At 42.9% G+C, this 13,639-nt stretch overlaps 1 protein-coding gene across 1 annotated transcript in view; it reads left to right on the top strand.

Moving 5' to 3' along the window:
• The window catches only part of Kiaa1210 (KIAA1210 ortholog), a 41,996-nt gene extending 35,468 nt beyond the window's left edge, over positions 1–6,528 (top strand). Inside the window, 5 exon segments of the mRNA XM_051141873.1 lie at positions 51–1,499; positions 1,501–1,876; positions 2,793–2,980; positions 4,672–4,768; positions 6,365–6,528. Of these exon segments, the coding sequence (XP_050997830.1) occupies positions 51–1,499; positions 1,501–1,876; positions 2,793–2,980; positions 4,672–4,768; positions 6,365–6,528 (2,274 nt within the window).
• The last annotated feature ends 7,111 nt before the right edge of the window (positions 6,529–13,639 follow it).

The raw sequence follows: 13,639 nt of genomic DNA, 5'->3' as shown, positions 1-13,639 counted from the left end.
TAGTCAACCAACCAGTCTCCACAGGCTCCGTGAACACATCTGCAGGACAGATCATTCCTGTAGACCCATTGTCTCCTAGACACCCTTCGCAGGCACGGCTGACCACTCCATTTGAACAGGGCTCTGCGCCTCCAGACAGTGCTGCTGCATGGGACATTCCTATTCCTCCAGCAATTCCCGGAAAACCTTCTCAGCCCTTGATGGCATCAGCAGTCAAGCAGCCACCAGTCTTCACCGATTTAGGGAGTGTCTCTGTACCACAGAGCAGCTCTGTGGAGTTAATGCCTTCTGGGTTCCCTTGCCAGCCAAGAGCAGATCCCGAGAGCTGTGCAGTAGGAGAGGCAGTTTCTATAGTGATGAGGCCTAGAAGACCTCATTCTCAGCCCCCAATGAGCTCAGAATTCAAGGAAGGCGTTTCCTCAGCTCCAGTGAGAGCTTCTGGAGAATGGAGCGTTGGCCCAGAGCCAGTGCCTTCCAAATATACTCCTCAGCTGGCCTTGGGCCCTGAATTGGAGCAACAAGCCTCAAGTCTAGAAGGTGTTGCCAAAGAGGGGGACGCTTCAAGGGAGGCATGGCTTTCAGGGCATCCTTCCCAAACCATTGTCAAACATAAAGTCCAGAAAATACCATCAAGTTTTCAGAGTCCCTTTACCGAGGGAGGCACTCCTTGGAAGCCACTGCCTCCCAGGTGCCCCACCTCGTCCTCAGTGAGATCCAAAGTTCTGGAAATATCCTCCCGTCTCGAGAGTGCTGTTGCTGAAGAGAGCTCTCAGAGACCACAGAATAGTAGGGCTGCTCCTTCCCAGTCGTTTGTGAGGTTTATGGCACAGCAAGTGTTTTCAGAGAGCACTGATAGTGAAACGAAGACTTACACAAAGCCTAGGCCTCGGAATAGGGGCCGTCCGTCCAGAGCCCAGTTGAGGCCTAAACTCGAGGAGCACAGTTCCTCATATAGCTGGAACGAAGAGCCCAAGGAAGACACCACTTTGAAGAATCTGCCCATGAAGCAGCCTTCTCAGTCACCCAGAAGGCCTGAAGGGCCTCAAGAAGTTCTGCCGTATTTTGAGGGTGCCCCTTTGAAGTGGAGCAGTTTTGCAGGGGATGCCTCTCAGTCCCCGGGGAAGCTTGAATACTGGCAGAAAGCCTCAGTTCCTCTCAGGTTTCCTGAAGAGGGGAAGAAGTCTGAAGGACACCTGCCTTCCACGCAGCCTTCTCAAGCCTTCAATGTGTCTGGGTTGCAGTCACCGATTTTATCCACGGAGTGGGGCCGTCCTGAGGGGCATCCTCCTCCGAGTCGGCCTCGGGCATTCTTGAGCGCTGACTATGAGCAAGAAGTTTATTTAAGATCTGCCAATATTGCTGCTGAAGGAACCGTTTCTGAGAAGACTCTTGGCAGCAGGCCCATGTCAAAAGGTCCAGCTTCTTCAGCAACACCCATGAAATACAGTCAAGGCTACGGGGATGTCACTAAAAGCACCCCAATTTCTGCTACTAAACCTGGCAAGCCCTACTACTGTTCCTGCCCAGAAAGCATTAGTTGCCCTGGGCACTTATTTTAAAGAGGAATTTCCTCAGAGTCCTGATGGAAATGAGAGCCTTTCAGTCCTATCTAGCAGCAGGGCTGGTGTCGAAAATGTTTTCGGAGTGCGGCTGCGAAGCATCTCACAGAAGAGTGGAATAGAGAATCCATATCCTTCTGCGTCATTTGACCCAGTTTCATCATCAGTAAGCAAAGACTGGATGAGCAAAGGAGCTCTCCAGGACCCCAGTGGGGGCCCAAAGAAGTCCAGCCCAGCACTTAGCGTTGTGGAAAAGCAAGGGAACAGGACCAGATATGAAGGCACTTTCAAGAAAGCAGCAGTTTACAGGCCTCCAGGTGAGAGTTTTGTTTCTGGGGTAGAGGGAAGACCTGCAAGACAAAGCCTTGGCTGGATGGGCTGTGTACTCTCTAGCCTCTAGGTTTCCAACTGTATTGGTGAGTTGACAGGACTAGTTGTGCATTTAGAGGTGGGGCAGTGTCCCATTCTGGATGACTTCCTTGGAGTCTCATTTTCTGAAGGAGGCATCAGTTAGGATGTCCATTCACTTTTCATGATCACCTCCTCACCCGTCTCCATCATGTGTAACGTACCTTGGGCAGAATTGTGTGATTTAAAAAAAAAAAAAAAACTTTACATATACCATGTCACTTTTATCTGCCAAACAGATCTTCAAAACCCAGTTCTTTAAGAGCAATATGCTTATGTTCTTACCCTGAAATCACTTTAATTTAATCCAGATTGAGGTGATCTTCTTATAAGGCTACTCTTTCCTAAAAAGGTTGCACTCTCAGTATCATCCATGCAGAGTCTGGTCTCTGCTTCCGATTGCTCCCATTTTACCATGATAATTGCACAAGGGATGAAGAAGTAACAAATTCTATAAGATTTTTCTTAGTATTGGAGGAATTATATCAATGGTCTGAGTCTCTGATATCTTGAGAATTTTCTCAGCCTGCCTGTCAACCATTGTCCTGCCCTGATTTGGGGATGGGAAGAGAGATGGCTAAAAATAAAAGGTCCAGTAAAGGACAGGATGCCCATTTTAATGCATAACTATTTAACTACGCAATCCTCCCTTCTCAGTTTCTAAGAAGGGTACAAACGTGAGTGGCCCTTTTTTATTTGGTATCTATTTATTTTTGCTTGGTGGCCGAAAAGGATCCCCTTTGGAACACTATTGTGGGAAGCCTCAACCAGACTGACATCCTTTATGCCTGGCTTCTGTTCTAATCTTTTTCATTTCTTTCTCAGAAAAGACCTCTAGTTGGGAAGCAGGTTACTCTACAGAGCCAGCTTGGATTGCTGTGGCAAAACAGAGGCAAAAGGGCTTTGCCTCCCACCTTTCTAGGAGAGCCAGAAGCAAAGATGAAATTATGGCTGAGACCAAGGAGTCTAGATATGAGGAGAAAAATGATTCAGAGTCAGAAGTCCCACCAAAGGTTAGTGGAACCGCTGATTAAGCTTGCACTGGGAATTTTGACAGGCATGAAGCCACCATGTTTTATTAGGAGCATTAATGAAGGACAATTCTTCAAGGGTATTTGTCTTGTATTCACACACGTGATCGCCTTCTACAGGGTTTATGAAAAGTAATATATATGAGGAGAGTTTAAGCCCTACCCTAAATATTCTAAAACAGGATCCCATGAAATTGGCTGCTGAAATAGAAGTAGATAAAACAACAACAGCCCTACTACTATAAACTACAACAAGAATAAAAGAGAGATGACCAGTAGGGTAAAAACTGATCAGCTATATGCTTTAAGTACATGCATACAATTTTCATAAATGAGAATTAAACCATAAACACAGTAGGCCCAATTACCTGTAGAGACTACATTAGGAGATTTTCTCTGGCTACTCAGAGCTGCATGTAGTAAAGATCTCTGTAACTGAATGCCCTTTTCCTCTTCACTTAGTGAAGTTCAGTGGCTGTGAACTTTTAAAATCTGAGCTCAAAGCTAGCATTCCTCCCAATTTCAAAATTAGATTTGTTCTTACCACAGATTTTAACAACCTCGGCATATGATGTTTTTAAATTTTCTTAGTAAGTCCAGGATTCTTGCTTACTCATGTAATGGAGGCACTTTATAGCTTCTCTTTCTTGTATCTGGATGGCCAGCACTGTTACTCTTGCTCGTTGGGGGCTATTACTAGGTTAGATAGGGTTACCTGAACACAGACACTATGATGATGTCATCACAGGGCATCAGACATTTAAGACAGCTAAGGAAGAGACAGGAGACATCCTCACACAGCATGGGAATGCTGGACAAAGGGAAGATTCTCAGCCAGGTGACACGGAAAGGCATGAGAATTCTTCACTGCTAGAAATGGCATTCAGTGTGAATGAACTTTATCAACTGTTATTTATTAAAAAACATTGAATGTGTTTGGACTATGACTTACTATGGTTTATTAAAACTGGGAAGAGGAACCATAGGGAAAAGGTAGCTATTTTTCATTCAATGTTTCATTATGTGCTCTTCTCCATATCATTCCCTAAACATGTACGCTTAGGTGCTGGCGTTTGCATTTTTACAAGCCCGGTTGGTTTGGCTTCACACATACCTGTAGATTTCTAGATGTTACAAGATGAACGAGACATGAGGATCGTGGATGTTGGAATGATGCTTTACATTCTTCTTAGAATATACTGCAGAGGACATGGGTTCAGTTTCCACTGCTCATGTATAGTGGCTCATGACCATCTGTAACTCAAGTTCCAAGGAAACAATATTCTCTTCTAGCCTCAGAGGCAGTGTATGTGGTACATATACATATATGCAGCCAAACACTTGAATATATACAATAAAAATAAATAATGTATTCCAAATAAACCATTAAATTGTATGTATGTATGTATGTATGTATGTATGTATGTATGTATGTATGTACATATTCCAAGTCTAAGGAGCTTTGTGCTATCTTTTGTTATGGATTTATGTAATTAATTTCTATACCTATATTTTTATCTAGATGTATACTTCTGCATCAAATGTCTCTTTTCTTCTGATTACTGTTGAACTCATAGTACCCAGGACAGGGCTTGCACATGCAACCCTCTAAGTAATTTGCAGTCTTTACTGTCAGGACTTACAAAGGTTTTGTTTTCGTTTTGGTATTACAGGAACCTGAACCTATAACCGATATCCCAGAAAAGATGTCTTTTGCTTCCATTATTCACAGACATGAGATGATACAGTCAAGGCTGTCTAAAAAATCAGGTGAAAGCACTCATTCTGACTTGTCCAAAAAAAAAAAAAAAAAAAAAAAAAAAGACATGGAGGAATGTGGTAAAACATTTTGCAATTTCAAGTTCAGTCAGGGTGTGTCTGTTATTACCTAAATCAGCTTCATGATTCTTTCACATCTCTTCCATGAAATGTAACAGCTATTAAGTTACTTTAAGAAAATCCAATTACTATATCCGAGTCCAGCATGCAGTTTCCATAGCCCTTTCTAGTCTATGACATCACTGAAGAAGCTGTCAAGGCCAGTCACAAAACTTCCTTATGGCTAAGTAGAAGAGGAAAGTGCCAAGTCACTTTCTAGCTGATAACAAAACAATATTTCTTCACCTGTTCTAAACTCAATGAAACTCTTGATAAAAATCCACTGTAAAGTCCCAGTAATATTGGTTAATCTTTTAACTATTAAAAATGCTTGCAACACACTCTATGTTCCGACTAGGGGTGTGAGAGATGAGGGAATGTTGACAGCTGCAAATAAATGTGACAGGAAATAATGGAGCGTGACCTCATCAGTGAGAGTTACGTGCCAGAGGAATCTCCTCAGCAGGCGGCGGGGGGGGGGGCTGAAGGAGTGGGAGATAGTTTTACATTTGGCTTTCATTGTCTTCTCCATTAATCCCTCTCATTAAAAAATTAGACTAGGTACTCAAGAGCTCATTATTTGGCTGTGGAGACAGCAGTTATCATCTTGCTTTATGCCTTATGAGCAGCATATTCCTGAAATGTGGGTCTCAACTCTTCTGGACAGTAGAACCACCAGAAGCTTGTAAATGATAAATGGCCCTGACTCCATCCCCACTTATATGGTTAACTCAAGGTTTTCATGAATACTCCTAATTGTGTGTGTGTGTTTGTTTGTGTGTTCATTGTTGTAGTTGTTATTTGATTTTTTTCCCCAAGCTAGAACATCAAACTCCTGGTCCTCCTGACACAGCTTCCCAAATGCAGGGATTAGAGGCATGTGCCATCACACCCATATAAATTAGCATTTTAAAAAAGATTCCTGGGTGGTTTCAATATGTCGTTAGAATTCATAACCACTGGTTTAGTCCAAGCCATTGAATTATTCAGCCATAGAGCAGGATGAGGGAGGGAGTGGTGTTGGGCCTGTTTGGCCACAATAGTTGGCAGAGAATTGTTTCATAGGTTTTTATTAAATAGGTCTATTGAGTCATCAGTCATTTAATTTCACAGTGTCAGTGACTTATGAAAGCATCTGAAATTTAAAAAAAAACGAGTAGGTATAATATGTTTCCCTTTGGGTGTGAGTTCAAAAGTATGATAGTCAAGTAATCGAAGTCAGAAGAAGGACTGGTACACTGCAAGAATTACCTCACATCCCTTCCCATAGATATGACCCTATAGCCATATCCATGTTGATGTTGTTCCTGGACATACTTAATTGTGGCATTTGCCCAAGCATGGACTTTTAGAAGTCTGGCTTCTAAGAGACTAGTGGTAGGAAAACACTAAGAACAAGAGGCTCAAAGAAAGCCTGAAAGGATGGTCCATTTCATTTTATCTTTGAATATCTCTGGGTTTTCTGACTGTTGTTTGCTATGATTCCAGTTGCATTTGAGAAGAAGATGTTTCTCCCATATATGAAGGAGAAAGAAACCAGAAGATCTTCAAGTCTTCCACCCAGATTTCCATCACAGAAGGAGCCTGTGTGGTTCTTAATGGCCAAGAAGAAAGCCCAAGCATGGAGCCAAATGGCAGAGACCATGCAATAAATAGCTCCTGGGTGGAACATCAGCATTTTCAGTAATTTCAGTAATAATTGACAGTAGCTGTTATGATTCCATATAATATTTTTTACTAGGCTAGTTTTTATTAAGGAAAATACCTGTAGAAATAAGAATTAGCATTTTTAATTATTTGAGTGAAATAAATACTACTACTGTCTAGCCCTCAGTAAGTCCCTACCGACATCCCTAAACCCGGCATGTTCTCCAGAAAAGCTATGCTATAGAATTGTAAAATCATCAACTTTAGACATCGTGCCTTAGAAGAATGAAAACAACCATATTTTTCCTTCAGAAACTTAAAGATTACCATTTGTTTCAACCAAATAATTTTAGTAGAAAGATTCAGGTAATTTGGTCTAGGGAATGGCCATCTCTAACAGACAGATGTCAAGTTCAGTAGTTAAACTGTGTTTGGTGACTCTGGAGAGTCCTCTCTGGCTCCAGGTTTAGGGTAGAGAACTCTGTGTAACTCAGAGTCTTAGTCGCTTTTCCTGTTGCTGTAATAAATTCTCTGACTAAATCAACCTCATGGAGAAAGGGCTTATTCTGGCTTAGAGTTCGAATGTATAGTCCATCACTGCAGGAAATTCCTGTCAGCAGAAACTTGAGGAAGTTGGTCACATTGCTTTTCCAGGTAAGAGATGGAAAGTAATGAATTCTTGTGATTAACTCATTTTCCAGGATCCAAGCCTAGGGAATGGTGTCACTTATGGTGGGTGAGTTTTCCCCACCTTAACCTTTCCATTTTTAAAGTCTACAAATTTATTCTTTCTCTCAAGTCCAGCAAAACTTATGAGAGAGCTTTGCCTAGATGCCTTAGCAGTAAATCTAGTTCATTTCCCTAGATCCAAAGGACATCTATTGCTGTCACTTTGTGCTTGCTTGCCTTGAGTAGAAATGAAGCCTTGAGCATCTATCTTGGGTGTTTCCTCATTCAAAACCAAGTTTAGAGAGGCAATGAGATTCTATAGCCAGCTTAAATAATTGGTACTGGGTTTTTGCTGATGATGGTATAATGAGATGCTATACAACAACATGCTGGCTTTTTCATTTAATCTATAAAGCACGTCTATACTTTGATCCTATAGCTTTTCCCTTTTGATAATGTTGTTTTTGATTGACTGGATTTCATTCCATTTGTAGTCCCATAGTGACCAGTTTGCTTAAACCAATGCCCTTAACATCGGTAATCCCAGTATATTAGTTCTAATACTTCCCTTCCATTTTTTGCCTATACCCCCATTATGCCATTCTCACTATGAGAACTATCTTTCCCACTACTAACAAAATTCAGTTTTTAATGATGTTTAAGTTTTTTCAATTCCAAAAAAGTTTTCTGATAAATTTTCTTGTTTCTTTTAGCTTTCTTGCTTTTTATCTTTTATTAATGCAAAGCAAATAAATTCAATAAAGCTTGTTTTGTAGTCCCTTTCTTTCTGGGAAATGAGGGAGGAAGGGAAATAGAATATTGACAACTCAGACTGAAGATTGTCACTGGAACAGCATTTTAAGAGGTTGCTTTGTGTAGTAGTCTCCAGGCTGATGTGGTCGACAAAGCTGATGGTCTCCAAGTGTACCTTCCTTGGGTGGGAGAAGGGACATGGCACTATGGTGCTTAGAAACAAGCCAGCTTGAGGACTGAATCTAAATCTTCCACTAAGATGGATTTATGAATCAGACATTTTCAAAATCATGGAGCCACTGGGATCATGCAAACGTTCATGGTACACAGTAAAGCGAGCAAAAGAGCTGTAACAATTTATTTAGTTTGGCTACTGAGACAATTAACTGAGTTTCACAACCAGAGCTCAGTTGGGGAAATCAACATGTAAACCAAGCAATAAAACATGCTCTAAGGACCTGTCAGTGGTGGCTCATGCCTTAATCCCAGCACTTGGGAGGCAGAGGCAGGCAAATCTCTGTACTTAAGGTCAGCCTGGTCTACAGATCGAGTTCTAGGAAAGCCAGGGCTACACAGACAAACTCTGTCTCAACAAACAAACAACCCCCATCATGTATAAAATAGCTTATCTTTTTCATGTATATTAATAATGACCAGAGAAGTTAGAATGGATTTTAAAATATTTAATACTAATGATATGGCCCTTCTTTCCAACTCCTGTTCCTACTCTAGGCCCTGGCCTGTTTCCTAGACCAAGCCCCAGGTCCTATTATAGGTATGAAAGCACACTTAGCTCTGGGAGCCTATAACCTGCTAGGACATCCAGATTTATCAAGGATAGCTCATCCCAAGAGCAGAGTGCGACCTCTAGAAGCAGACTGAAATCAGAGATATTAACTACATGGGACCTATTCTAGCAGGATGGGAGACCTTGTTTTCATATGTTCCTGGCCTTCTAGAGAACAATAAGACTGGAAGATGGCCAGGGTGTGACTTCAGAAATTTAGAGGTCAAGAAATAGATCTTCATAATTATATCTCAAGCAATGCTATTTTAACAGTTCATATAACATAAATAGTAACAAATAATAACCAGTTTCATGCACCAAACCACATTATGTGACTACCCATCTATTGACCCACTGTCTTTTCAATTTAAGTAATAGTGACAAGAGGATCTGTGCTTCTGCTTCATTATGCAGTTCTAGCCATAAGAAAGACTATACTATGGCATGTTCTAAACATCAACACTGATGTTAATGCAGAAGGGTCAAGTCTGTTCCACTGTAATGGGTGCTAAGAGAGAATCTATTCAGTGAAAAAGCAAGTGTCTAGGGCTCTGGGAGAGCAAGATAACTAAAACCATTCAATAGACTCATAACGTGCAACGAGACAAAGGCACTGGTCAAGATTCCCCACAAGGAACCCCAACTGGATGTATTCACTGCCAAATTGTAGTGAACTTTTGAAGAAGAGCTAATAGCAAAACTCCTCAAACTTTCCCACAAATCAATAAGGAAAGGACACCTACAAACATGCTCCATAAAGCCCATGTTACACTGCTATGAAAATCAGATAAGAATGCAACTCAAAGAGAAAACTTTAGGCCACTTTCCCTGATAGACATAGGTGCAACTTTAAAAAAAGTTCTTTCAAAATAAAGAGGCCATGAACTTGAAGGGGGGGGGGTGAGGAGGGGTATATGGAAGGGCTTAGATGGAGAAAATGGAAGGAAGCAATGATGTAATTATATTACCATCTCAAAACATTGGTTATATATTTTTTAATCCTTTCAAGTTATAGGACACATTTAAAAGATTCTACACCATGCCCAAGCTGTTTTTCTTTCATGGTTTCAGGATTGGTTAAAAATAAAAAAATAAATAAAATATAATGTGACAACATATATACCCTTAAGGACAGAAATCACCTAATCATCTTGATAGCCATAGAAAAGGCCTTTTCCAAAGTTCAGCATCACATTGTAATATAGGGTGTGAGGAAAAGTACAGAAGCCCAGGAGTGGGGCCAGCTATTAGTTCAGCTTGCTGATTAGTGGTGTGGACAGGAGAGCCTGTGCCCCAGCCACCACAGTGCTGACACGATGGCACAGATGACTTTTGAGGCTCCCTCATATACAAAGGAGCTGCCATCTGTGTACCAGGTATAGATGGCCCAGAGCAATGTGTCCTCCTGCATGTGTGAGGGAGTAGTTCCCCTAGGGTTTCAATGCAAGAGTGAGATGGGGAGTGGCTGCATTTGTTTGGGGAAGAAGATTTGAGAGATTGAGAGGTAGACATGGTTAGAAAGTAAGTGTAGAGTCTTCTATGAGTGCCACCTGGAAAGAAAGAGCCCTGGAGGGAGGTAGAGTTTGTAAGCCTTTATATGGTAAGAGGTGGGACAGGTTGTGGGAGGAGAAGATATTGGTAGGTGACCCAAAATTAGCTTTTTGGGGTTTAAGAATGAGGGCTCAGTAGCAGCTGAAGCACATATGCAGGGGGCCCATCCCTGGGTGGCCAGGTCTAATTTTTCTTTGACAGGTATGCTACGAGTGCAAAGGAGGGTCCTAGTTGGTGACCTAGGATTCCAAGGGCATAGCCCTCTTTTTCTGTTATGTAGAGGGAGAAGGGAATCGTTCAGCTTGGGGGGTGTAAGGCCAGAGTCTGAAGGAGAGCTTGTTGGAGTTTCTGAAAGGCCTTGGTAATAGGTCTGAGAAGGGATTTATGTGAGAGGCCAAGGGCTGCTTCATATAGGTGAGCAATGAAGGAAAAGGAGAGGATCCAGGAGCATAAGAAGCTCTTCCTAGGAATGATGAAATCTCCTCTTTGAAGAGGGCACTGCAAGGGACTGGATTAGATGTTTACTACCCAAGGTAATGGCTTTCTGGGTTGGAGTAAATTGCTAGTCCCAAGTAGGTGACCTGAGGGGTGGACAATTACATGGTGAGACTCTGTAGCTCTACCTGGACAAGAAATTTAGAAGGGTAGAGCTGTTTGGCTAATTTGTAGGGACAGACTTCAGAGGAGAAGGTCAACTACATACTGTGTGAGTTTAGATTTGGGGAGAGATAAAGAGAGTATATCAGAGGCCAGAGCCTGGCCAAATAGGTGTGGACTGTCCCAGAACCTCTAGGGTAGGACAGTCCAGGTGAGGTGGGTAGAGAACTGGGTTTCAGGGTCAGTCTAGGTAAAAACAAAAATATTTTCTGGCTGGGTGTCAAAGGGGATAGAGAAGAAGGCATCCTTGAGGTCCAGGACTGAGAAATGGGAGGTCCCTGAGTGGATAGTGGAAAGTAGTGTATAAGGGTTAGCTATGACAGGGTAGAGTGGGACCACTGCCGAATTGAAGAGCTGGACATCTTGAACCAGGGAATAGGGTCCGTTGGGCTTCTTAACTGGAAATACAGAGGTATTAAAGAGGAAATATGAAAAAAAAAGAGGGAAGATGTGGGTGAAGTAGTTTTTTTTCCTCAGGAGGTTGGAGATAATAGGTTTAAGGAGAGAGAGAGAGACAGAGACAGAGACAGAGACAGAGACAGAGACAGACAGACACAGAGAGAGAGACAGAGACAGAGATACAGAGAAAGACAGACAGAGAGACAGAGAGAGAGAGAGACAGAGAGACAGAGACAGAGACAGAGACAGAGAGACAGAGACAGAGACAGAGACAGACAGACACACAGAGAGAGACAGAGACAGAGATACAGAGAAAGACAGACAGAGAGACAGAGAGAGAGACAGAGAGAGAGAGAGACAGAGAACTGAATTGGAGTGATGTACCAGGTAAGGTACTGTAATTAGATGACAATGGGCGAATGGTGTTTAGCAACAGAAGGGCTTTGGACATCTCAGACATGGGAGGCTGGCAAAGGAAGTGACACGTTGGAACTAGTATGTTGGCTGGCTGGAAGGAGGCTGCTGGCGAGCTTAGGATCAGGTCAATGGGAGGAGCAAAGGAAGCAGAGCCTTCCACTTTAGTTAGAAGATCCATGTCCGATAAGGGTATGGGACAGGTTGGCACTGCCAGAAAAGAATGAGTGAGAGGACCACTCCTGAAAATGAACTTGAGTGGTGGGATCTGGACAGGTGGTTGTCCCCCTACCCCAACAATAGGGAAACAAGAAGGAGAGGCAGGTCTCCAAAACTCCATCAGGGTGGAGTAAATGGTCCTGGTGTCCAAGAGGAAGGAGATGGGGTCAGCCTGCTACTATAATGACACTGTAATGACTACCCAGGGTTCCCTGTCAGAGATGACAGTAGTCAGGCCAAGAAAGCCTTGGCCCCTTCACTTGTCCATGGCCTGGCCTAGGAGGTTGCCTGGAGGGTGGTCTGAAAGTGATGTCCCTGCACCACAAGGGACACGGGGTCAGTCAACAACTGAATGTCCCTCCTCATAGTGCTTTGGATATGGCCCAGGGTGTCTTATGGGGTTTAGGATAGGCCTGGGCCCAGTGATCCTCCTGACCATACTTGAAGCAGGGACTCAGTGGTCTTCAAGCCTGAGGGGGCAAGAGAGCCCAGGAAGTCACTGAAGCTGGTTGAATGGCCTTGGCCAGCATTTGGTATTTTTGCTTATGGGCTTTTAAAAAAATCTCTCTAATTGGTACACATTAAAGACCATCAATAAGATTTCTTACTGCATGGTTAGGGGTCCTCTCTCCAAGGGCTTAAGCTTAGTCCTAATGTTGGGGAAATAGGAAAAGAAATAGATCCTCAGGAGTTGTTTACTCTCTGGGTTTTCCGGGTCTCTATCGGTATACTGTAAGAGGGCCTTTGTGAGGCATTCTAAGAATTGAGATGAGTTTTCATATTTGTCCTGGATGACCTCTTGGAGTTTCTCATTATTTACTAGTTTAAGGGAAGCCTTACGGAGACAGGCCTGAAGGCCAGTTATAAATTGATCTCTACCTAGAACGCCACTGGAATACTATAGCTCCATTGAGGATCCTGGTCGGGGACGACCTCAGCCCCAGCCAAGTGTGCTGCATTAGTTTGATGTACTTCATCTGCATGTGCTCTAACCTGTCCCCAAGCTTACCTGGGCTCCTTGAGGAGTAGGTTGTTAGTTAGAATCATATATGTCTGTGTGTGTGTGTGTGTGTGTGTGTGTGTGTGTGTGTGTGTGTGTATGTGTGTGTATATATATGTGTGTATATATATGTATATATGTATGTATGTATAATGGAAGGTGACATTATAGGATTGGGTAATATATTAGAATCCTTTAATGGAAGTAGAGGAGTTTCTTTCTATTAGAGAGAGTTCACTTCACGAAAAGGGGACATGTACTCTGACTAGGCCATCCACCCCACAACCTCCATCTCACCAAGGGAGAACTGAAGCTGAATTAGGCCAGGTGGGGAGAAACAGAGAAGGTCCCACTACAGATTGGGAGCAAGAAGTGGGAGGACTAAAGGGTGTTGGTGGGGTGAAAAAGTAGGTGCCAGAGTAGGACATTAGAGCCACCTGTAGCTAGAGAGGAAGAGGAGGCTGAAGGAGCCAGAGGAAGAGAGGGGAGTATGGGTTGGGGCCAGAAAGAGGGGGTTCATTAGAGGATCAAAGGGAGTAGAGGCTTCCTCTGGTTGAGACTTCATAGCTAGAAGGAGCTGAGTGGTGGTACAAGAACAGGAGGAAGGCTGGGAGTGAAGATGAGAGAAAGCTTGGATGAAGGAGACCTCTTTCCATTTGCCAGATCC

This window comes from Acomys russatus, chromosome X (assembly GCF_903995435.1).
Source record: "Acomys russatus chromosome X, mAcoRus1.1, whole genome shotgun sequence".
Taxonomy (NCBI): Eukaryota; Metazoa; Chordata; class Mammalia; order Rodentia; family Muridae; genus Acomys; species Acomys russatus.
This window is presented reverse-complemented; position numbering and strand designations above follow the sequence as displayed.